Source organism: Sciurus vulgaris, assembly GCF_902686455.1.
Source record: "Sciurus vulgaris genome assembly, chromosome: 5".
NCBI classification, from domain to species: Eukaryota; Metazoa; Chordata; class Mammalia; order Rodentia; family Sciuridae; genus Sciurus; species Sciurus vulgaris.
Genome location: NC_136465.1, coordinates 113,915,980 through 113,938,823, shown reverse-complemented (window position 1 = coordinate 113,938,823; position 22,844 = coordinate 113,915,980). Strand labels below are relative to the sequence as shown.

At 39.9% G+C, this 22,844-nt stretch overlaps 1 protein-coding gene across 2 annotated transcripts in view; it reads right to left on the bottom strand.

The window, feature by feature from the left end:
- SLC4A8 (solute carrier family 4 member 8) overlaps window positions 1–16,527 on the bottom strand; it is a 72,238-nt gene extending 55,711 nt beyond the window's left edge. The window contains exons 1-2 of one of the 2 annotated variants that reach the window (XM_079143202.1): window positions 16,306–16,527; window positions 1,224–1,305 (exon numbers count right to left, since the gene is read on the bottom strand). In XM_079143202.1, coding sequence (XP_078999328.1) covers window positions 1,224–1,305; window positions 16,306–16,350 — 127 coding nt within the window. In that variant the 5' untranslated portion in view covers window positions 16,351–16,527. Of the gene's footprint in view, window positions 1–1,223; window positions 1,306–9,407; window positions 11,950–16,305 lie in introns of those variants that run through there. The other variant, XM_079143203.1, reaches the window with a different exon arrangement.
- Between the last annotated feature and the right edge of the window lie 6,317 nt (window positions 16,528–22,844).

Genomic DNA, 22,844 nt, shown 5'->3' with positions numbered 1-22,844 from the left:
AGCACCGCCAAAAAAAAAAAAAAAAAAAAAAAAAACAACTTGGAAAACTTGACCTTGATATACCCGAACACCACTGACTGCCATAAAGTCACCCACATAAGTTCTCATGGTAACAGACCAAGAGACTGAGTCAGCTTTCATTCTTTCACCATCCAAAGGACAAGTTTTCTCTGAGGATTGCACAACTTTGATGAAAAACCCATCATAGGAACAAGCAGTACAGAGAGAACATTTCACATGCTGTCTCAGGCATCAGAAAGTTGCTGTATCATAGCCTTCAGCTGTGCAGGCGATGCTGCAGAGATTTCACAAAGACTTTTGAGCCAAATGTGGCTTCTTAAGAAAGCTATACTTATGGAAGACATAAGCTAGATTCTTCTAAGCAAACTGAACATTACAACTTATCAGGAACCATGCCTAAGTGTGAGTACAACCACTCAAGTTATAACTAGGCTCCAAGGGGGAAAGAAAAGCAGCAGGACACCACACAGTGATCATGGGGAGTTGGAGTGGGGGAAGAGAAGAAGAGAATTAGACAGAGACCATCAGCAAAAGTGCCTCTTCCTTCCTTCCACTTCAGTTGGGTTTTTCAACTGGGGTTTTTATATAACTTTGATCTATGAACTCCTGGAGAGTATGTCATAGATATGTTCCTGTTTTTCCTTTTTTTTTTTTTTTTTTTTTAGGTGAAACATCAAGAAGAAATGGGTATAGTTAGAACAGGAAGAGCAAATATTGGAAATGGGGCAAAAAAAAAAAAAAAAAAAAGAAAAGAAAAGAAAAAAAGAGGATTTATGCCAAACAGTTTTAAAACCTATTTGTATTTTATCTTATTTTAAATTTTTCTATATAACCATACTTCCCGGCAGTTGTCAATAATCAATGAACTGAACTCTAAATTGAATACTTCACATTCTCAAAGAATAGGTTGTTTACTAATATTTATACCGAACCTAACAATGCTTAAGGCTCTGTATCATATGCTGTCAATTCTAATGATATCCCTGTCCAGATAGGATAAGTATTATTATCTGTGCTTTTATTTAACAGATGAGTAAATTGAGGCTAAAAGAAATTAAGTGATTTTTCCTCAGGGTCTTACAGTTAGTGAGAAACAGTTAAGACTCAAACGCTGGTCTCCAAAGGGAAAGTCAGTTCTGTTCTTCCCACATCAGGTTTCCTCTTCCCAATTTCCCTTATTAAACAAAAACAGCAGTTCCTACCTTCCAATTCTTCTTTCTCATAGTGAATGTTGAGAACTGTACTCGTCCCACCCTGATCTACAACAGCTTCTTCATCTGGTCTCTGTTTAAACACAAACACAAAAAAGTAGTCATAGTAATACACATATATTCATTCAAACACTTTAAGTACCTTGAGTCCAGACCCTTTTGAGATACATGGGGAAGTGGGCAGTGTTTTACATATATACTTAAGTTTGAACTTCACATTGAGATGCAAATATGGCAGCCACCCTTTTTCTCATTTTCCAAATAAGCATCCTGAGACTCAGAAAACACTAAATAATTTTGACCCAAAGTCACAAATAGGATAAAAGATAGAGCTAGAACTGAGATGAGGTCTTGTGACTGCAGATCTTGTGTCTTTTCCACCATCCTACTCCACCTATGCATCTGTATAATGATTTGGCATTTTGCAAACGCTGTCAAGCATATTGTCCCGATTGGTGCAAACTAGTCTCCTTGACCTTTCTGCAGCATTTGAATGTTAACTACACTGTCCTTGAAATTCTCCATTTTGTTCTTGATCAGGCCTTCTCTGTCTCATCCAAAGGCTCATCTTCTTCTTCCTCTAATCTTAATTTCCAAGGAAGAGCTCTCCTTTTTATTGATCATACTGGGGACTAAACCCAGGAGCGCTCAGCCACTGAGCTACACCCCTAGCCCTTTTTATTTTTTTATTTTGAGGAAGGTCTTGCTAAGTTGCCCAAGCTGGCCCCAAACTTTCAATCCTCCTGCCTCCACCTCCCAAGATGATAAGATTACAAGCATGTGTCACCATGTCCTGCTCCAAGGAAGAATTCTTTTCCCTTTGTTTCCCTCCCTTGAGTTTTACAATTTCAACTGCAGCCTGAAACTGTAGCTCAGGACTTGATGAGGCACTGGGATGCTGCACTTCAAAGTCCATGTGTCTAAAACCAAACAAACGTTCCTTTCAAAAGTAGTACCCTGTCCTCACTTATTTATTTCTACCATGGCACCATCATTTCTTAGTTCTTGTTAGAAATTTTAAACTTATTTATTCATCCATTCTACAGGTACTTAGTGTCTACCACATGCTTTCAGGGAATTATTTCCCTTTTATTATTAAGTCCCTCTTTGCAATTTTTCTCAAATTTGCTTTCATCTCTCATCCATTCTACCCTACACTCTTTTGTCCTTTAAATCATACAGAGATTATTATTATTCATTTATTTATTTATTTTGGTACTGGAATCACAGCACCTTCTTCACTGAGGGCTGTTTTCTCTGTCTGGAACTACCATTCCTACCATTCTCTCCCTGTTGTTCCTACCCCACCATGGGCAGCTAATATATCATCTATTAGATCTCATCATAAACGCACTTCCTTGGAAGATGTCCCAAAGTCGTCCCCACTTCCAAACTAAGTTAGGTCCACCATCTATATGTCCTTGTAGCACACTACAATTCTCCTTAGTAATGAAATGGGTTTTTTTTTTTTTTTAGAGAGGAACTATCTATCTTTCTCAACATTGTATCCCAGCATGTATCACAGATTTTTCTAGGTGTTCAATAAATCCTTGTTAATAATAAATATAATAGCACCTACCTTATCAATTTCCTCACAAACCCTGAACTGTTTCCAAAAAACTCTTAACCAATATTGCTTACCAACCCATTTTCCTTCTCAAATCTGTGATTTGGCAAGGCTGACTGATCCCAAGGCCTGTGTGCACTCTCCCATCTTTATACCTTTGCTAAACTGTCCAGGATTTGGTTATGTAATATGTCCTTACCCCAAAATCTCCAGCACACTAGTCCTCACTTTTCTTCCAGATCTTGTTCAAATTTGCAGTTTACTGTTCCAATGTTACCAATTTGTACATGTCCCCCAAAAGGGGGATTCAATCTAAGCCTTTTCATGTGCTAGGTAAGCACTCTATCACTGAGCTACATTTCAGCCCTTTTCAATTTTTTTTTCAGTACTAGGAATTGAACCCAGGGGGGTTTTATCATTGAGCTACAGCCCCAGTCCTTTTTATCTTTTATTTTGAGACAGGGTCTTACAAAGTTGCCCAGGCAGGTCTCAAACTTGAAATCCTCCTGCCTCAACCTCCTAAGACCCTGGGGTTACTTACAGGTATTGGCTACCATACCTGGCTATTCTTAAATGTTTTTAAGTTAATAAGTTTATTTCTTTTTAGTTCTATCCTTTAAAAAAGTCTAGAACATATAATAAACCAGTAAAGAGTATCATTAGCACCTGGATTATGGTCTCTTAAAATACCATTTTCTACTAAATGGAATCAGAGCTTCTTGATAAATGGCTGATCATAGGTCTGAGTCAGGAAATGACTTTATATGATCTGAAACATCTTGTCATATTAAATAGTTAAGAAAGCACTCAAAGACTCTTGGGGTCGTGTCAAAAGAACTGTGAAGCCAACTTAAAGAGAACACTTGCCAAAAATAGGAAAACTTGAACAATAATAGCCACAGATTGACTATATCAAATATGTTGAGATCCATGAGTTTATAATGTCACTTTAAAAATTAAACAAAGGGCTTAGGATATAGCTCAGCAGTAGAGCACTGGCCTAGCATGTGCAAGGTCATAGGTTTAACCCCTGCATACGTGTGCACACATGCACACATACACAAAAAATGATCATTTATCCGGGATTTCCTACATAAATTATACCAAAGAATAGATGACAAAAGTTAATAAGTGAAAAAGGAATGTTTTTTTTTTAATGTAATGATGTAATGATATAATATCACCATTTTGCAATCTCTAATGGACTACATAGATTTTTCAAGGGCTGCTAATGTCACAAGAGAGATAATCCATGAGGTAATCTTAAATTATTATCCATGAATCTGATAAATTCTCTAAATCCAAATACCAACTTACTGAAAATACCATAAAACAGAGTTCCATGCAAAACAACACTATAGGAACACAATCAATCAACCAGCAGCAATGAATATCATTAGTACCTAAATTATATATTTTTTTTTCAAATTGAACCCAGGGGCACTCTACCATTTAGCTACATCCCAGTTCTTTTTAAGTTTTTTAAATTATGAGACAGGTTCTCACTGAATTGCCTGGGCTGCTCTTGAACTTGAGAATCTCCTACCTCAGTTTCCTGAGTAGCTGGCATTATAGGTGTGAGTCACCATGCCTAGCTTAGACTGTGGTCTCTTAAAATACCATTCTCTACTAAAAGGAATCAGAGATTGATTAAAAGAAACAATGAACCAATTGCTAAATGTAGGCTTTATTTGGATCCTGATTCAAACAACTAACTGAAAGCTTTCTAAAAAATTATCTACATAGGGTTGGGGATGTGGCTCAATGGTAGAACACTTGTGTGCGTGTGGTGCTGGAGATCAAACCCACACGCACACACACAAAATTTATCTACACACTTATTAAGATGGTCAAAATCCAGGACACCAACACCACCAAATGCTGAAGAGAATGTAAAACAACAAGAACTCTCATTCATTGCTGATAGAAGAGCAAAATGCTATAGCTACTTTAGAAGATAATGTATTACAAAACTGAAGATATTCTTGCCATATGATTCAGCAATTGTGCTGCTTAGTATTTACCCAAACGAATTGAAAACTTATGTCCACACAAAAACCTAAACACAGTTTTATTCATAATTGAAAAACTCAGAAGTAACGGAGATGTTCCTTCAATAGGGGAACAAATAAATAAACTATGGTGCATCTAAATGATGGAATATTATTCAGTAATAAAAGGAAATAAACTATTAAAGAGACATAGAGGAACCTTAAATGTATATTACTAAGAAACCAATCGAAAAGGTTATATACTGTTTAATTCCAACTATATAACATTCTGGAAAAGGAAAAAACTGTAGAGACAGTAAAAAGATCAATGGTCATCAGGTAGGATGGAGGTGAGGGAGGAATAAACAGGTAAAGCACAGATTTTTAGGGAATGAAAATACTGTGTATGATACTATAATGATGGATAAATGTCATTATACATTTGTCCTTTCAGAGGTACATACTGAAATATTTTTCAGATGAACTGAAAATTTATATATGTAAAATAATTTATTAACTTAGAAATATTACATTTTATAAATTTTATAAAAATAATATTCAAAATGTCCAGATAAACCTTTAACCTCAGTGTCTTCCTCAACACCATAGGTGCTTTGATGTAATTAACACAAATTTTTGGAGCATATTAGTTTTACTTCCCACTTAGTTGTAAAGACTTTCATATACAGTTTTTCTGAGCATGCAGAAGGCCCTGAACTTTGTTTGTTTGCAGTACTAGGGATTGAACTCAGGGTCTCACACATGCTAGGCAAAGTTATATCACTGAAATACATCCCTAGCCCCTGAGGAATAATTTTTAAGTGGAAATAAATTTGGCTTTATTTTGGACTTGTTATTTGCTCACTTAGCTTATCTTTTATTTTTTTTTTTTATTTTATTGTAAACAAATGGGATACATGTTGCCTCTCTGTTTGTACATGGCGCAAAGGCATACCATTTGTGTAATCATAAATCCACATACAGTAATGTTGTTTGATTCGTTCTGTTATTTTTTCCCCTTCCCCCCACCCCTCCCACCCCTCTTTACCCTCTATACAGTACTTTCTTCCTCCATACTTGCCCCCCTCCCTAACCCTAACTCTAACCCTAACACTAACCCTTCCCTCCCCCACATTATGTGTCATCCTCCACTTATTAGCGATATCATTCGTCCCTTGTCTTTTTGAGATTGGCTTATCTCACTTAGCATGATATTCTCCAATTTCATCCATTTGCCTGCAAATGCCATAATTTTGTCATTCTTTATGGCTGAGTAATATTCCATTGTGTATATATACCACAGTTTCTTTATCCACTCATCAATTGAAGGGCATCTAGGTTGGTTCCATAGTCTGGCTATTGTGAATTGAGCAGCTATGAACATTGATGTGGCTGTGTCTCTGTAGTATGCTGATTTTAGATCCTTTGGGTATAGGCCAAGGAGTGGGATAGCTGGGTCAAATGGAGGGTCCATTCCAAGTTTTCTAAGGAATCTCCACACTGCTTTCCAGAGTGGCTGCACTAATTTGCAGCCCCACCAGCAATGTATGAGTGTACCTTTCTCCCCACATCCTCGCCAACACCTGTTGCTTGTATTTTTGATAATCGCCATTCTAATTGGGGTGAGATGGAATCTTAGGGTGGTTTTGATTTGCATTTCTCTTATTACTAGAGATGTTGAACATTTTTTCATATGTTTATTGATTGCTTGTACATCTTCTTCTGTGAAGTGTCTGTTCATTTCCTTAGCCCATTTGTCGATTGGATTATTTGTATTCTTGGTGTAGAGTTTTTTGAATTCTTTATAGATTCTGGAGATCAGTGCTCTATCTGAAGTATGATTGGCAAAGATATTCTCCCACTCTGTAGGCTCTTTCTTCACATTACTGATAGTTTCCTTTGCTGAGAGAAAGCTTTTTAGTTTGAATCTATCCCAGTTATTGATTCTTGCTTTTATTTCTTGTGCTATGGGAGTCCTGTTGAGGAAGTCTGGTCCTAGGCCGACATGTCGAAGATCGGGACCTACTTTTTCTTCTATAATATGCAGAGTCTCTGGTCTGATTCCAAGGTCCTTAATCCATTTTGAGTTGAGTTTTGTGCAGGGTGAGAGATATGGGTTTAGTTTCATTCTGTTGCATATGGATTTCCAATTCTCCCAGCACCATTTGTTGAAGAGGCTATCTTTTCTCCATTGCATATTTTTGGCGCCTTTGTCTAGTATTAGAAAGTTGTATTTATTTGGGTTTGTGTCCGTGTCCTCTTAGCTTATCTTTTAAATCATGAATTCCCTGACAGCAGCATAATGTGTGTGTGTGTGTGTGTGTGTTTTTTTTCCATAATGTGTTTCTCATCCTTCTGTTCTCCCAAAGGCCAATACAGTAACTTACCACTGTAAGCAGCCTGTGCTCCTGTAAGTTCCAGGAGGGTGGTGTCTTATGTTGACCTAGCACCCAGTACAATGCCCAGCACATGACAAATATCCAATACATTTCAACAAATGAGTATTGATTAATTTATGAATTCTTTGATATTTTCTCATAAACCATGTATATGAACAATTTTTAATAAATGAAGAATTATTTTGATTTCCTCACTTTCTTAATATTAAAAGGATAGGAATCAATTAATTACAATACTTGGTAATATCCACAGACACCTGACATAGTTGGAATCCAAAGGGAAGAAAGGAAGAAGAAATTATCAATTTCTTAACTCCAAGACTATAAAATCAAAATATGCAGAGTAAGGTCAATCATCTGAAAATTCAGATTGGAAAACTGACTTGTTTTTTGTTAGTTTCCTTAATTTAGGTTGATTGAGCACAGCCTAAATTCACTGAATAATTGTTCATCCACTTTCTTTGTCTTGCTGAAGAAATGAGAGCCACCTTCAGTGACCATTAGCCAAAGCATTTAGATTTGAATGTGAATGTGGGGATCATGGTTAAATAAACCAAGTATTTAAGAAGAAAAAGAATTATAAGGTACTCATAGAAATTTAAACAACTGAATGGATATTTGATTTTATTAAGGAATTATTACTTTTAAAGTATGATAATAATTTTGTGATATAGCAGTAATGATTTTTTTAAAAAGAATCTTTAATCTTTAGTGATACACACTGAAACTTTTACTGATGAAATGATATGACCTCTGGTATTTGGAGAATAGATAGAGACATAGACGAAACAAGATGGTATGTTCATTGTTGAAGCCAAATCATGAGTACATGATGATTCATTATACAAATCACTCCACTTTGATATATGCTTGAAATGCTCTGTAAGCATATCCAAAGTTTGAAATCATTAAAAGGAAAAGAAAGGAACATTGGGTCTCTTTGTTCTATGCTTGCTGCATATTCCTCGCCAGTTGGCTACTATTTCCTCTGACATCATCACTATTTATGGTAAAGAATATTTCTCAACCTGGGGTCCACAATTTTCTAGGATACCTGTGAATGGATTTCAGAGAACCTTTAGTGATATGTGTGAATGTACATTTTGGTTGGGCAGAGGATTCGTAGCTTTCATCAGATTTTCAGAGGGGCTTGTAACTCAGAAAAGATTAAAATCATGAGAATCACACGAAATAAGTTTAGGATAAAAAAGATAGGAAGAACAGAGGGGAACAAAAGTAGAGTGAAATAGAGAAAAAGTCCAATTTCTAGTTCACTGACAATGATCGACTATGTAATCCTGAGGGTGCCTACCTCAAGGACTAGATAAGATAAAAAGAACTTGGGTGTTCAATACACATTAAAACATTGACAATTACACGCATTCTTCCAAGTCTTAAAAAATGAATGAATTATAGCTGAGTAGCAGACAGCTACTTATAGATAGCTACTTATAGCTGAGTAGCAGACAGATTCTCACTTACAGTACTGGACAAATTAAAAGGCAGGGACAGTGCTGTGTCTTATATAATGGTCCCAATTCCTGGAAGCAGCCACTGAAGCTACAGGAGAAGGAGAAGTCGTGGGAAGGAGAGGGCCCACCCACAGCCCTCTCCCTGACACTGTTTCTGTAGTGCTATTCTGTAGCTCCACTGAACCTGTGGTAGTGGATCTGTCCAATTGAACCCTGTCTCTGACTTTTTATCTCAAAGATCTCTTTCATTTTTTTTCCCCTAAAGATCCAACGTTTTCAGACATTACATATACCTTCCCATCCTCAAAAATCCTCATCCCCCACCCACACAAAGGAGAAAAAGGTTTTATTAACTTCTGATTCACTAAAGCATTTTAAAATCAACAAATATAAAGGAGACTTCCAGGGTTTATAGGCAAGCATTCTACCAGTGAACTACATCCTTAGCATTATTTCCAGGGTTACAAATCAGCAAACCAAATGGTACAATTAGAATTAAAAAGAAATGTTTACTGAGCACTCACTGTATGCCCAGCATTTTCTCTACACGTATTATCTCTCTTAATCCTTAAAGCAGTTCTAAGTCAAGGCTAAATAAGATCTCATAAGGGCTGAGTGGGCTAGGAAGACTCAAGTCTGCCTTTCTTATTATGTGCTAATATAAAGCAAAGAACCTGCTTATTTTAGAGATTTCAGGATGCTGAATCATGGATATAATGAGAATAGTTCAAGATCCACATTATTACCTCTTTAAATTTTAGCACTCCAGAACATCATATGCCAAACTGTGCATTTTGCTGACCAGACCTCCAATTGTTCTCCATCTCCTTATTCATTTCCATCTTCTTCATTCAGCAAAGCATCTGAATTCTGACCTCTCATAGACCCTGTCCCTTATTCTAACCCAGATTTCCAAGTCAAATGCCCTGAATTACTTCCTTACTAACTACAAACAACCAATAGCAAGAAAAAAGGTTCTTGGAGAACTTGTGCAACTGTTTCAGAATTCCTCTTCTCAGTGGCCATGAACTCCCGAGTACCCATGAGCTTCCCATTCTGACTCTTCAGCAGCTGGTTAAGGAACTAAAATTCCAAAATGGCTGTTACTCAGTGATTCTTTTTATTGACTTCCACTTGGACTCACTCCTATCTAGAAGAGATGACTAGGTTAGTACATGACGATAGGGAGAATAATGACCCCAAAAGAGATGTACATACTAATCCCTGGAATTTGTGAAAATGTTACCTTCCATGGGGAAGAAGAATTAAGATTGTAGATAAGAATAAGGTTGCTAATTAGTTCACCTTACAATAAGGAGATGAGCATGAATTATGTAAACTACAAAGCAGTCTCAATGTAATCATAAGGATCCTTAAAGGTAGAAGAGGGAGACAGAAGAGTTGAACCAGAGAGGAAGATGTGACAACAAAATTAGGGGCTGAAAGATGAGGTTTCTGGCTTTGTAGGTAGAGGAAGGGACGGAGGAAAGTAATCTGAGCCAAGGAATGTGGGCAGTTTCTAGAAAATGAAAAAGGCAAAGAAACAGATTTCCTTCTGGCACCTCCAGAAAGAAGCCAACGCTTTGATTTTAGTGCAATAAGACCTGTATCAGACTTCTGAACTACAGAACTGTAAGATGATAGATTTATATTGTTTAAGCTACTAAATTTGTGATAATTGGTCATGGCAACAGTAGGAAACTGATGCTCTATAAATATTATGACTTCCTATCTACCAAGACCAGAGTAAACTTGTTACTACCTTATGGGAAACAACCAAGCACTCTATTATCTAAGATTTGTTGCTGTAACCTAGCAGCAGATTTAGAACAAGCACAGTTGCTTTTCTTTGTCCTATTACTACTGCCAAGGCAAACCATAAGTTAAGACGATTATCTATAGATTTTGAAGGAAGTAAACTTACATCCTGAGTGGTACCCCAATTCTCGCTCAAGTCTCTACTTGGCAAGGCAGCCAACCAACAACTTTCCTGAAGCTTCCAGGGAGAGCTGGTAAAGCCAGGTAAAGAGAAAGCCCACAGGCTTCCCAGTTCCCACATACCATTTCCTGTCTTGGGAGTGGGGGGAGGGGCATGAAATGCACACTGCAATGTGATGTGAGGAGAAACTGCTATCTAGGGTTGATAGTTTTATTCAATAACATTGAGCAAATATTTACTAACTGTTTACCATCAACTGACCATGACCCTCAGAAAAGTGGACCTGCTCCCTACAGAGCCATTCATTCACTCAGCAAATACTTGCTGAGCTCCAACACGTACCAGAGTCAATGAGCACTAGAATTCAGGACTCCTTCAGAAACTCCTGTCTTGGGAATTTTTTCAGGTCCACCAGAAGACATGGGTTCTAACTCTCTTCCCATTAGCCATGCATCTCAATACAATTTACCATAGTTTGGCTGAAGATATCTGCAAAATGTTCCATTTTGGGCAGGCCTGGCACATATAAAAGCCTTCGTAATTGCCCCAAATCACTTGCTTTCCCCCTCCTCCACTTCCGTTGCCCCTAAACCTCCCTTCAATTCTGCAGCCTTCTTCTTTTAGCACTTCCTCTGGTCTGGTCACTTCTGAAAGTGATGAGGAGGAGAAATGTGAAGCTACAAGATGTTCCCAGCCTAAAGTAAGGAGTTTCCTTAAAGCTGTCTGATTATCTTCCTCTGTTAACTACTCCTTATAAGAGCTTGTCAACTCTTAAATTTTCAATAACACAGATATCTCATCCAAATGAATAATGCAGGCCTTAATTAACTCACCCTAAATTTCAGCCTCCTAGCTGGCTTCCCTCATTCCAGCCTCTCCCACTCTAATACATCCTTTGTACACCTTGCCATCCTTATCTTTCCAAACACATTTTTTATGGCAGTACTGGGGATTCAACCCAGGTCCTAATGCACGGTAGGCAAGCACTCTACCATGGAGCTATATCCCCAGTCTCCAGATATTTCTTAAGCACTCACTCAGAGCCAGGTACTGATCTATATTTCAAAGACACAAGCTGTAGTAATGCACAGTAATTAAAGGCACATACTTAAGAGGCAGCCCCAGATTTGGCAGAGCTGCAGGCAGCTTCACCACTTACTAGAAGTTACTTAACCTCTCTGAGTTTCCTCATTTGAAAATTGGGAATAAGGCCGGGTGAAGTGGCACATGACTGTAATCCCAGCTACTCAGGGGGCTGAGGCAAGAGGATCACAAGTTCAAAGCCAGCCTCAGCATCTTAGAGAGACCCTTAGCAACTTAGTGAGACTGTCTCTAAATAAAAACATAAAAAGGGCTGTGGACATAGCTCAGTAGTAAAGCTCCCCTGGGTTCAATCCCCAGTTTAAAAAAAAAGGGAATAAAAAAGGGTATATAATGTCCAGGGTTACAGAGAGAATTAAATGGAATAGTGGGATTGGGAATGTAGCTCAATGGTCAAACACTTGCCCAGCATGTGCCAGGTCCTGGATTTTGGTCACCAATATGGCAAAAAAAGAAGAAAAAAGGAAATAGGATAAGGCCTGGAAAACACCTGGCATGGTGCCTGGCACAAGGCAAACACTCAATGAAATTTATTTACTTATTTATTTTTATTTTTATAGTACTCGGGATAGAACTCAGGGATGCTCTACCATTGAGCTACATCACCAGTCTTTATTTTTTTATTTTGAGACAGGTTCTCACTAAGTTGCCCAGGCTGGCCTTACACTTATGATTCTCCTGCCTCAGCTTCTTGAATTGCTGGGATCACAGGTGTTTGCCACCACATCTGGCTATCAGCAGTGCAGCAGAGATGAACATGTATATTCCACAAATGGGTATCAAAGGTGACAGCACTTGGTAAGGCACTGTGAGTAGAGGAGATTGTGTGGCAAATTCTGATACAGTGATATGGAACCAGACCTTGAAGTACAAATGGAATTTCCTCAGTAGAGAGGAAGGGAAAGGTTTTCCAGACTGAACACTTGAGCAAAGGAACAGCACCAAAGAAGGGAGAATTTTTGTGTAATCAAGTAACAGCTGTCTATGGCTCTATGCTAATCCTGTCTAGTCCATGAGCTCCCTAAGGAGAGGCACCTTGGCTTTGAATAAAGGACAGTACAATTACTCATACAACAGAGTACCAATTTTACTCCAAGTACTGTGCTAGATAATAAGATTTTCTGCCTGGTCCCTGCCCTCATGAAGCTTTTATTTGAAAAGATAATAAATAAGAAATCAAAATAAGAACATTTCAGATAAGTTATATGTGGTAAGAAAACAAAACAGGCAGTGGGTGCAGTGGCACATGCCTATAATCCCAGAAACTCAGGAGGCTGAGACAGGAAGATCACAAGTTTGAGATCACCTCCACAATTTAGCAAGGTCCTTAGCAACTTAGCAAGATTCTGTCTCAAAATAAAAAATAAAAACTGCTGAGGATGTAGCTCAGTGGTAAAGCACCTCTGGGTTCAATCTCCAGTAAAAAAAAAAAAAAAAAAAAAAAAGAGAAAAAGAGAGGGGAGAGGGAGAGAGAGAGATCATATGAAAGAGAATGACTAGGGATGAAGGTCAGGGAAAGCCACTCCAAAGAAGTGAGATGTGAACTGAGTCATGAGAAGGCCTGGATAGAAGAGTATCCTAGGCAGAAGGAATGACAAGAACAAAGCTCCTGAGGTTTGAAGGAGCCTGCCATATTGAAAAACAGAAAGAAAGCCAGAGCAGGGGTGCAAGGTGAGAGTGGAGGAAAGGCAGTCCCAGGAGGTGGATAAGACCCTGACCATGTTAAAGCTTGGTAAATCATGACAAAGGATTTGGACTTTATCCTAAAGTGCACTGGGAAGCCACTGAAGGGTTTCAAGACAGGATATTACATGATCTGATTTGTTTTTTAAAAACTATCTCTGGTTGGGAATATAACTCAGTAGTAGAGCATTTACCTAGTATGTGCAAGGTCCTGGGTTCAATCCCCAGTATCTTGAAAAAATAAAAAGATACAAAAACAAATAAAACTCCCTCTTAACTGGCATGTGAAGAGTAGACTGTAGATGGAAGAGAAAGAAAACAGAGGATACTGATAGAAGGCTGGGGCAGTAGTTCACATCAGAGGTAACAGCACAAGGTTCTGATACACAGAAGTAATGTCTAGAACTTCTCTGTTTTCAAGTCATACAACCTACCCACTTTGCCAGATCCATCTCCCCTGTATACAGCCTAGTTAGCACATAGGAGGCTTAAATGGTAATGGTCAATTGGTTGACCGCCTCCCCCCAAGTCACCCCACTTCCTTTCCTCCTTCTACACTCATTCTCTTTTCTTCTCTTTTCCTACCAATATCTCATGTTCCCATTTGCCTAACATCTAACTCCAGCCATCGTAAGGTCCTGATGTTTCCACTCTATGCCATTTCCTCTGTTCATTCCACCACCTGTGAAAATTTCACAAACTAGATGTAAAAGAGATAATTACCCTACCTCAGAAGCGCAGAACACTAACAGAAACCTAAGGTCTATTATACTATCAATGCAATCTGCACACATTTCTGCATGTTAAGGACACTGTCTCCTCACGTTCATTCCGACCTATTCTACCCACTGCAGCCAGAGAAATCTTTCAATAGGAAAATCTGATCATGGTCTCATTTGCTCTCTCCTAAGGCCTCTCTCTCCTGCCTAACCTTCCCCTTCCTCTCAAACTCCACCAGTAGCATCTCCTTGTTCCTCAGATAAATACCAGCTTTCTCAATGGGGGTGTTACAACCCCAGAACATATCTCACACCACTCCCCTCATTGCTCCCTGTGGTTCCAACCACAACAGACTTCTTTCAGGATGTGCCCCTTCTGTCACAGGACTTTCATATATACTGTTCTCTTTGTCTTCAAGTCCCTTTGATCTCTCTCTTTCCTCAAATGATATTTACACATCCTTTAGATCTTTATCCAAATTTTCTTCCATAGCAAAACTTCTCTGGTCTGAGATTAAGGAATGAAACCATTGTTTACACTTATAGGACTGTCTGTATTTTTTTTCCAAAGCATTTATCACCGTTTATAATAATATGTTCATTTGCATGATTAGTTGATTTAAAATGGTGACTTCTGCCAGTCATGGTGGTACACACCTATTTTCCTAACAAGTTGGGGGCTGACACAGGAGGAGCACAAGTTCAAGGCCAGCCTGGGCAACTGGGTGAGACCTATCTCAAAATAAAATTATAAAGGGCTGGAGACATAAATCAGTGGTAGAACATTTGCCTAGCATGTGTAAGGTCCTGGGTTCAATCCCCAGTAACACACACACCAAAAAAACAAGAGAGAGAGAGAGAGAGAGAGAGAGAGAGAGAGAGGAAAGTTCACTACATCCTGCTTCCCAACAGATGGTAATCTCCAGGCGGGCAAGAGCATTCCCTATTTTTGCTCAATATTATATCCCAAACAGGTTGAATCCTCTAGCAGGCCTCTAGAGGATTAGATATGGAAAGATGGTTCAAAATCTTAGATCTGTTCCTTTTTTGACAGAACAAAGAACAAGTTGTGGATCTTCTAGCAGCAAACTATTAACAGGAGGGAATCTGTCTAATATTCATTTTGCTACAAACCCGGGATGTCTTCCCTTCCTCCTTCCAGAAACCATCCCTGAGTCACATCAACATGGCACTTGTTTCCAAAACCTGTCATCCTTCCTGAGATGGTCATCCTCGTCTTCACAGGCCTCCACTTGTCTTGACTCCCCTCACCCCTTGGAGCCTTCTCTCCAGAAGAGTAACCACACCATCTGACTGCACAGGAAAGGGGGAGTGAGAATTCAATAAGCTTCCACTCACTTACTGGATATCACACTATAAACATTTCACAAAGCCCTTTCAAAAACAGCACCTCATTTGATCCTCAAAACAACCATATGAAGTAAGCAAAGCAAGTATCTCCATTTCCATTTTAAGAAATAAAACTGAGGCTCAAGGAAGCAAGTGACTTACACAAGGTCACAAAACCTATATGAGGCAGACGTGGGATTTGAACACCTAGTCTAATGCTTCCTTACATTAGCCACCCCACAGTTGTAATCAAGTACTTAAACCTGATTTTCTCATTCCCTTAAACAAGCACCTGTTTCTGACCCTCAACATTTCCTCAGCCCATGTGCTTCCCTATCCAGAACTTGTCAAATGTCTGTGCAATGGGGTGGGGTGAAATCACAAAGCTGGCCACGCTAACAGGGACAGTTCTCAGCCTCCACAGTCTTTCTGTGCTCTTCCTCTGAGCCACCGAGAAACCAAAAGCACCCAGAAATAAAAACACAATGACTAAGAGCAAGGTCCCTCGATACCCTCGTCCACGTTCTCGGGACAATGAGAGGTCAGAAGCTGGCCTCTTCCACCAGGGAAGACCCGAGAACAGAGGTCACCGCCCGCCAGCCAGCAGGGCTCCTCGGCGGTGCAAGGGATGCAGCAGCGATGGGCCAGCTCCCAGGTTCGGCCCAAGGTCACCCTCTCTAGCAGCCCCGGCCTGATCCCCAATCGCCCGGAGCGCCCCCTGGTGTCCCGGGCTGGCCTCCCCTCGCCCTCAGGGAGTGGCCTGGGAAGCCCGGGCTTGGGGGCAGAAGAAAGGAGGGTGGGCAGAGGATGAGGAGGCTGAGCCCCGGGGAGGGGCGGGAGGCGGGGCCCTACCTGATAGCTGAGGACGCCGTCCGGCTCGTTACTCCCCGCCGGCATGGCGGAGCGGAACTAGGTCTCCCCGGTGGGTTCCAGGCAGGACGTCAGCAACCCTCGCCCCCTGGTCGTGTGTGAGCTGATCACACGAGCGGCGACCCCAACCCTGGAGCCAACGGTCAACCATCAACCGCCTCCGCCTCCATAGCCACCGGCCCGCGAGGCACCCGCCGCAGCCAATCAGCGAGCAACCTGTGCAGCCAATCAGGGCCCAGAGCACCGGAGGACGCTGTCCGGCGGTACCCTGGGCTACCAGAAGGAGGAGGAGGAGGGAACTGGAGGAGCCGACAGCTCCCGGGCCCGGTTGCCGTGGAAACCGCCTCCCTCCCTTCAGGGGCCTCTGGGCTTGAAGGTCCTTCCAACTGCTTGCTAGAAATTGAAAATCTCTGCTTCTATTTGCGACTGCACCTGACTCTTGGAAACTGAGAAAGTGACGGTTTTGCCTATTCTGATTCTATTCTATCCTTAGGAAATGGTTTTTAAATTCTGAGAAAATGACCCTCGGGATTGCAGGAGGAAATCATTGAGGATGAAGGAAGGTGGTCTTCTAAAATCAACAATCCCTGAGCTAGTAGCCAAATTAAAAGCGTTAAAGAGGAGTAGGTAGGCATTGGCAAGGCTCTCTACATCTTAAGTTTTCTCCCTGAGTCTTAGGCCCACATCAAAAAGCAGAATTGGGTTAAAGGATGATTGTTGAAGTAGTTTCACAAAAACCCTTCCAACTTTTCCAGGAAATAATCTAAGGCAAATTATTATTTAACAACAGAACTAATATCTAAGTCAAGAGTAGAAAATCGGGGGCAAGTATGGAGGAAGAAAGTACTGTATAGAGGGTAAAGAGGGGTGGGAGTGGTGGGGGGAAGGGGAAAAAATAACAGAATGAATCAAACAACATTATTGTATGTGGATTTATGATTACACAAATGGTATGCCTTTGCACCATGTACAAACAGAGAGGCAACATGTATCCCATTTGTTTACAATAAAATAAAAAAAAAAGAATGCTAAAAAAAAAAAAAAAAAAAGAGTAGAAAATCATGAGTAATGTATTCAGTTTGATTTGACTTTAAAAGAAAAGACTGGCTAAAATCCAACATATCCTCTATCCCTAAGAGCAAGAAAGAGGCCTTTTGTTTTAAATGCACTTATCACATCAGACTGTAACTGAGTCCATGTTATTAAAGGAGGAAAAAATCATTGCAAATAATTCTCAGACTCCAAAGAAGCTACTCTTGGGGAATATAGTCCAGTACATGTTAAGGTTCAGCATTTCCATACTATCCCTTACACTGGCCCTGAAATTGATAACAAAGTTGGGGTTTGGGATCCCAGAAAAACAACAGATTTCTCAACTCTTGCATAAGATCCTTGCCCTGTTCTTGAGTTTTAATGTCTATATCTGCACTCTTTGTTCATGTCTTCATAAAACCTATCCTTTGAATCTTTTTTAATGATATTTTTAGTTGTAGATGGATCACAATATCTTTATTTATTCATTTTTTTTATGTTGTGCTGAGGATCGAACCCAGTGCCTCACATGTGCAAGGCAAGTGCTCTACCACTGAGCCACAGCCATAGCCCCTTCCTTGAATCTTAATTCACATCACACCTTCATCCTCTATTTTTGACTGTCAAAATCTTAACCATCCTTCAAAGTCAATCCCAAAGGCCACCTCTTCCAAGAAACATTCCTTTGTGCTATTATCGCTGATACCCCTAACAGATGTCATCTTTCCCTCTTCAGAACCCCTCACTTCATGTTTCTCATAGCAGTTAACATGCAGTATTTGTTTAAGCACATATGTTGACTGTAGCTTATTACAACATCATAAGTTCTTTGAAAGTAATGGTTATTTTTCTTATGCCTTTCTGTATATTCCACAGAGCCTTGAAGAATGCTGGATACATAGGAAGTAATTAGAAATATGTTGGGCACAGTGGACACCTGTAATTCCAAAGACTTAGGAGAAAGGGAGATAGCAAGTTTCAGGCAGCCTCCCATTTAGAGAGACTCTATATCAAAATAAAAATTTTAAAAACTGGGTATGTAGCTCAGTGATAAAGAGCCCCTGGGTTCAATTCCCAGTACCTCTCCCCCCCAAAAAAAAGAAAAAAAATGTAGTTAGCAAATATATGTACTTTTAATTCAATTTAATAAAATTATTGAATATCTACTATGTACAGACCCAAATAGCACTAAAGATACAAAGAAATCTAAACTATATTTCCAAGGAGCTTAACCATCTAATCTTGAATACATATTAATATAATGATAAGAAAATAGAACATAGAATAAGAGCCATATGAATAACTGTCCTTCAAAGTTAATCCAAAAAGCCATCTCTTCCAAGAAGCCTTCCTTCCAAGGATGGTGGATAAAGGGAAGATGTGCTTGGGGGACAAAGATTACAAAAATTTAGAAGATTACAAAAATTCAGAAATGATCTTGACTTGGACCATTTCAAGAAGGGGACATGGAGGACATGAGTTTGAGCTAAGTCTATAAATATGGGTAAGATTTAATTGACCCAAGGTAAGAAGGGCAAGTATCTCAAGTCTTGGGCAAAAACTTAAAGAGTAGTAAAGTATATGAGTCATTCAGGTAGTCATGATTTGAGCCAAAGCAAAAATTGTATTTAAAAAAGGCCATGGTCAGGGTTTGGGGTGTAGCTCAGTGATAGAGCATTTGTCTAGTATGCACAAGGCCCTGGGTTCAGTCCTTAGCACATTGGGAAAAAAAGGATGAAGTTAAAGGGTGCAGGGGGGCTGTGGTCAAATTGTGGAGAGCTGCTAATGAATTTAAACTATTTTTCTTATATGACAGAAAGTAGAATTCTGCTGAATGTTTTAGGGAAACATCTTCCTGCAATAGTCAATGTATCTCTGTTATTTTCCCATTTCACTGATAAGAAAACTAAGGCTTAGAGAAGTTAAGCAACTTTCTCAAGGTCAGGCGGTCATTAAACTAGGATTCAACCATTCATTTATTAATTCAGAACACATTTATTGATACCTTATGTATCCAGCCCTGTGTTAGGTAGTGGGGAAACTGCAAAACGACAAAACAGGCTGCTTGCCTCTGTGGGTCTTCCAGTTAGGTGGGTAAACAGTAAACAAGTATGCAAACAAGATCATTAAAAGTTGTGATAGTTGGGCTGGGCTGGGGAGATAGCTCAGCTGGTAGAGTGCTTTCCTCGCAAGCACAAGGCCCTGAGTTCGAACCCCAGTACCGCAAAAAAAAAAAAAAAAAAAAAAAAGGTTGTGATAGTTACTAAGAAGTAAATGACAGTATTATGTGATAGAGGGCTTCTCAAGTGGGAGGTGATCAAGGAGAGCTTCTCTGAGATGAAGAAAGCCTCACCTGATTGAGATGAATTGAGGGCCTGGCTCTAGAGTTCTTGGTCACTATGCTACACTCTCTTATACTGTTCTATGCAAATGGTGGTATCTCTGAAATCTGCCATGAGGGCACAATGGCTCAGAGGCAGAAACCTGAGACAAGGGTCTCAGTTAGACTGACCCAGGCAACACAGTAATTCAAGAGGGGCCTAGGATGGTGTCCAAAAGGAAGATATGCCTACATTCCCACTCCCCTAGAAGATAGGTCCCAGCCATGGTAGAAGTGAAATGGGCAGTATAGGAAGAGAAAAGAGGAGGTGGAGATGATTCTCAGGAGGGCGGATGGAACTGACCTTTCTCCGGTTCAAATATGAAAACATAGCCTCTGGCCCTTGACTCCAGGGTCAAGAGCCCCATCTTCTGGTATATTGTGCAAATTACAAAAGGAAGTAGGCCATAGAGGCAGCCTCTGAGATAGCCTGAGGCTGCTGTTATCTGGGGCATTGCAGCAGACAGATCCACCCCTTCCAAGACTGATGTGATTTCTTCTTCCCAAAGAAGGCTGGCATGCTTTGTTTCAAACACCACCAGATTCCCGGTCTCTTCTGCTCCCTACCCTGATTAGAAAAGTGCAAACGTGTGAATCTCAGTCTGGCCAGCAAAAGGGCCCCTTCAGGAACTGGAAGAAAAATATTCAGCCAAGGACACCACCTCACACTGATTATTTTTGTAAATAAGACAGAAAAGAAAAAAAACAGTTCTACTGAACTCTGAACTTCTAGGGCCTTCACTTGGCCTGGAAAGAAGCATCAAGTGGACACAGGTAAATAGGATGAGGTAGGAAGGAAGAAATTGTTAAAAAGATAGATAGAAAGGAGACAAAAAGAAAGACAAGGAGACTATAACTTTAATCTGAAAGCCTTGTGCTAAATTTCCTCATACCTTCACTCCCCATGCCTGTTTTCTCTCCCAGCCCTATTGCTCCCGAATTTCTGGAAAATCTACAGATCTTCACTGACAATCTTAAAATTACTAGAAATTCATCCAGTTATGAAAATTATCCTGTGCAATGTTAATTATCTCACTAGTACATGTATTTTTAAAAACAGATTGAGTAAAGGGAGATATGAAACCTATAAAATAGGATACTTTCTCAGTGTTATCTATTTATCAGATAATAGAGAAGATGTCAATTGAGAACTGCCAGACTATCATAAGCCATCCTGTGGTCACCATACTGTTGTCATTCCCACTACCTTCCCATGCCGAATTTCCTTTAAAAGAAGAGCCCAGGAAAAGTGTATCTCACTCTTTTTTTTTTAATATATACAAGTAATTGAACCCAGAGGCACTTTACCAATGAGTCACATCTCCAGCTCTTTTTATTTTTTATTCTGAGACAGGATCTTGCTAAATTGTGTAGGGCCTCACTAAATTGCTTAAGGCTGGCTTTGAACTTGCAATCCTCCTGCCTCAGTCTCCTGATTCACTTGGATTATAAGCATGTGCCACTGTACCCAGCCATACCTCTTACTCTTAAGATAGCCCACATGTGTATTTCTTGCTTTCCTAAATAAATCTCTGTGACTCCATATCTGCTGCATCTAGAAACTTTTGTAGAGGTTATCAAGGACCCCAGTGGTCCTGAACTGAGTTCTCCCTCTCTGGGATGTCCTCAGACCACCTCCAATGACACAGAGACAAACCACACACATACACGGAAATATAATCTTATAAGGCTACCATTGTATATATGATCCATCCTTGACTAAAACATCTTTATGCAGTGCATGACTGTATTCCCTGAAAAGACACTGAAATTCTCTTATTCAGAGACAAAAAGACAAAAATGCAAGAAACTCAAAACATTTGAGAAATGTTCTATAATTGCAACCAATTTTTCCATCAAAAGCATCTTAAGAATCAGGCACAGTGGTACATCCCTGTAATTCCAGCATCTTGGGAGGCTGTGGCAGAAGGATTGTGAGTTCAAAGTCAGCCTCAGCAACTTAGCAAGGCCTTAAGCAACATAGCGAGACCCTGTTTCAAACTAAAATATAAAAAGGGCTGGGGATGTGGCTCAGAGGTTAAATGCAATGATCCTGAGTTAAATTCCCAATACAGAATAAAATAAAATAAATAAAAAATCTACCAGAGGTTCTAATCTTTACTTGTGATTACATAGCTCCAAATTCCCACCTGAATCTCCCCCCCCCCCCCCCCCCCCCCCCGGATCAAACCAGGGCCTCACACACACTAGGAAAGTGCTTTATCATTGAACTACACACCCAGCCTCTCCCACCCCCAATCTTATACCTGATTTTGTTTCTTCACTTTCCTCTTAATTACACATCTAAGCCCAAGAAAAGTTTGGAGGAAAAGATCTGGGAATCCAAGGAAAGACTTAATTAGGGTTTGTTTGTGCTGTCATCTGGGAGCATTTCCTGTGCAAGGGAGGGACATGATTCTTTGTCAAGCTGAAAAGGTTATGCAGGTGCATGATTTGTTTTCAGCCCTTGCCAAGTCCCAGCATATCTAAAGAAACTACAGAATACAATTTTCTTTGTTCACAGCATGCTGCCAGCCTGGAACACTGCACATCAAGGAAGAATGTGAAGCAGCACAAAAACTGAGAACTGAGCTCTTGAGTGTGAAAATCACTCCCCCTTCATTCACCACCACCACCATCATCCATAGAGCTTTGCTATGCTACATTTATTTACACTTGCTGAGACTCTGAGACAGAATATCAGTAAAAAGGGGAAAACCCAACCCCTGCCTTCTTTGTGGTTACAATTAAGATATTTAGTCAGAAGCAGAAGTAGGGAAGAGGATTTCTAGAGAGAGCTGAGCAAAACATAAAAACATTCTGTAAAAACTCTTTGTGTACAAATCAAGAATAGGCCTGAGAGGAAAGGAACTGTGGGCCAGCAGAGCCAGATGGGAAGCCATTCAGGAATTTGAAAGAAACAGGTATTTGCCAAGGACCACTTGCCAAAGTCCTTGATACCAGTTCTGAACACATTTGTATTATATTAAATCCATTTATCTAGCCTGTTTCCAACCAAGCCCTTGTTAGAAATCAGGTTTAAAGTAGTTCCGCCTCACATCTTATCTACTTGAAGATAAGACCTCCCAAACTTATTATACCAAGTAGG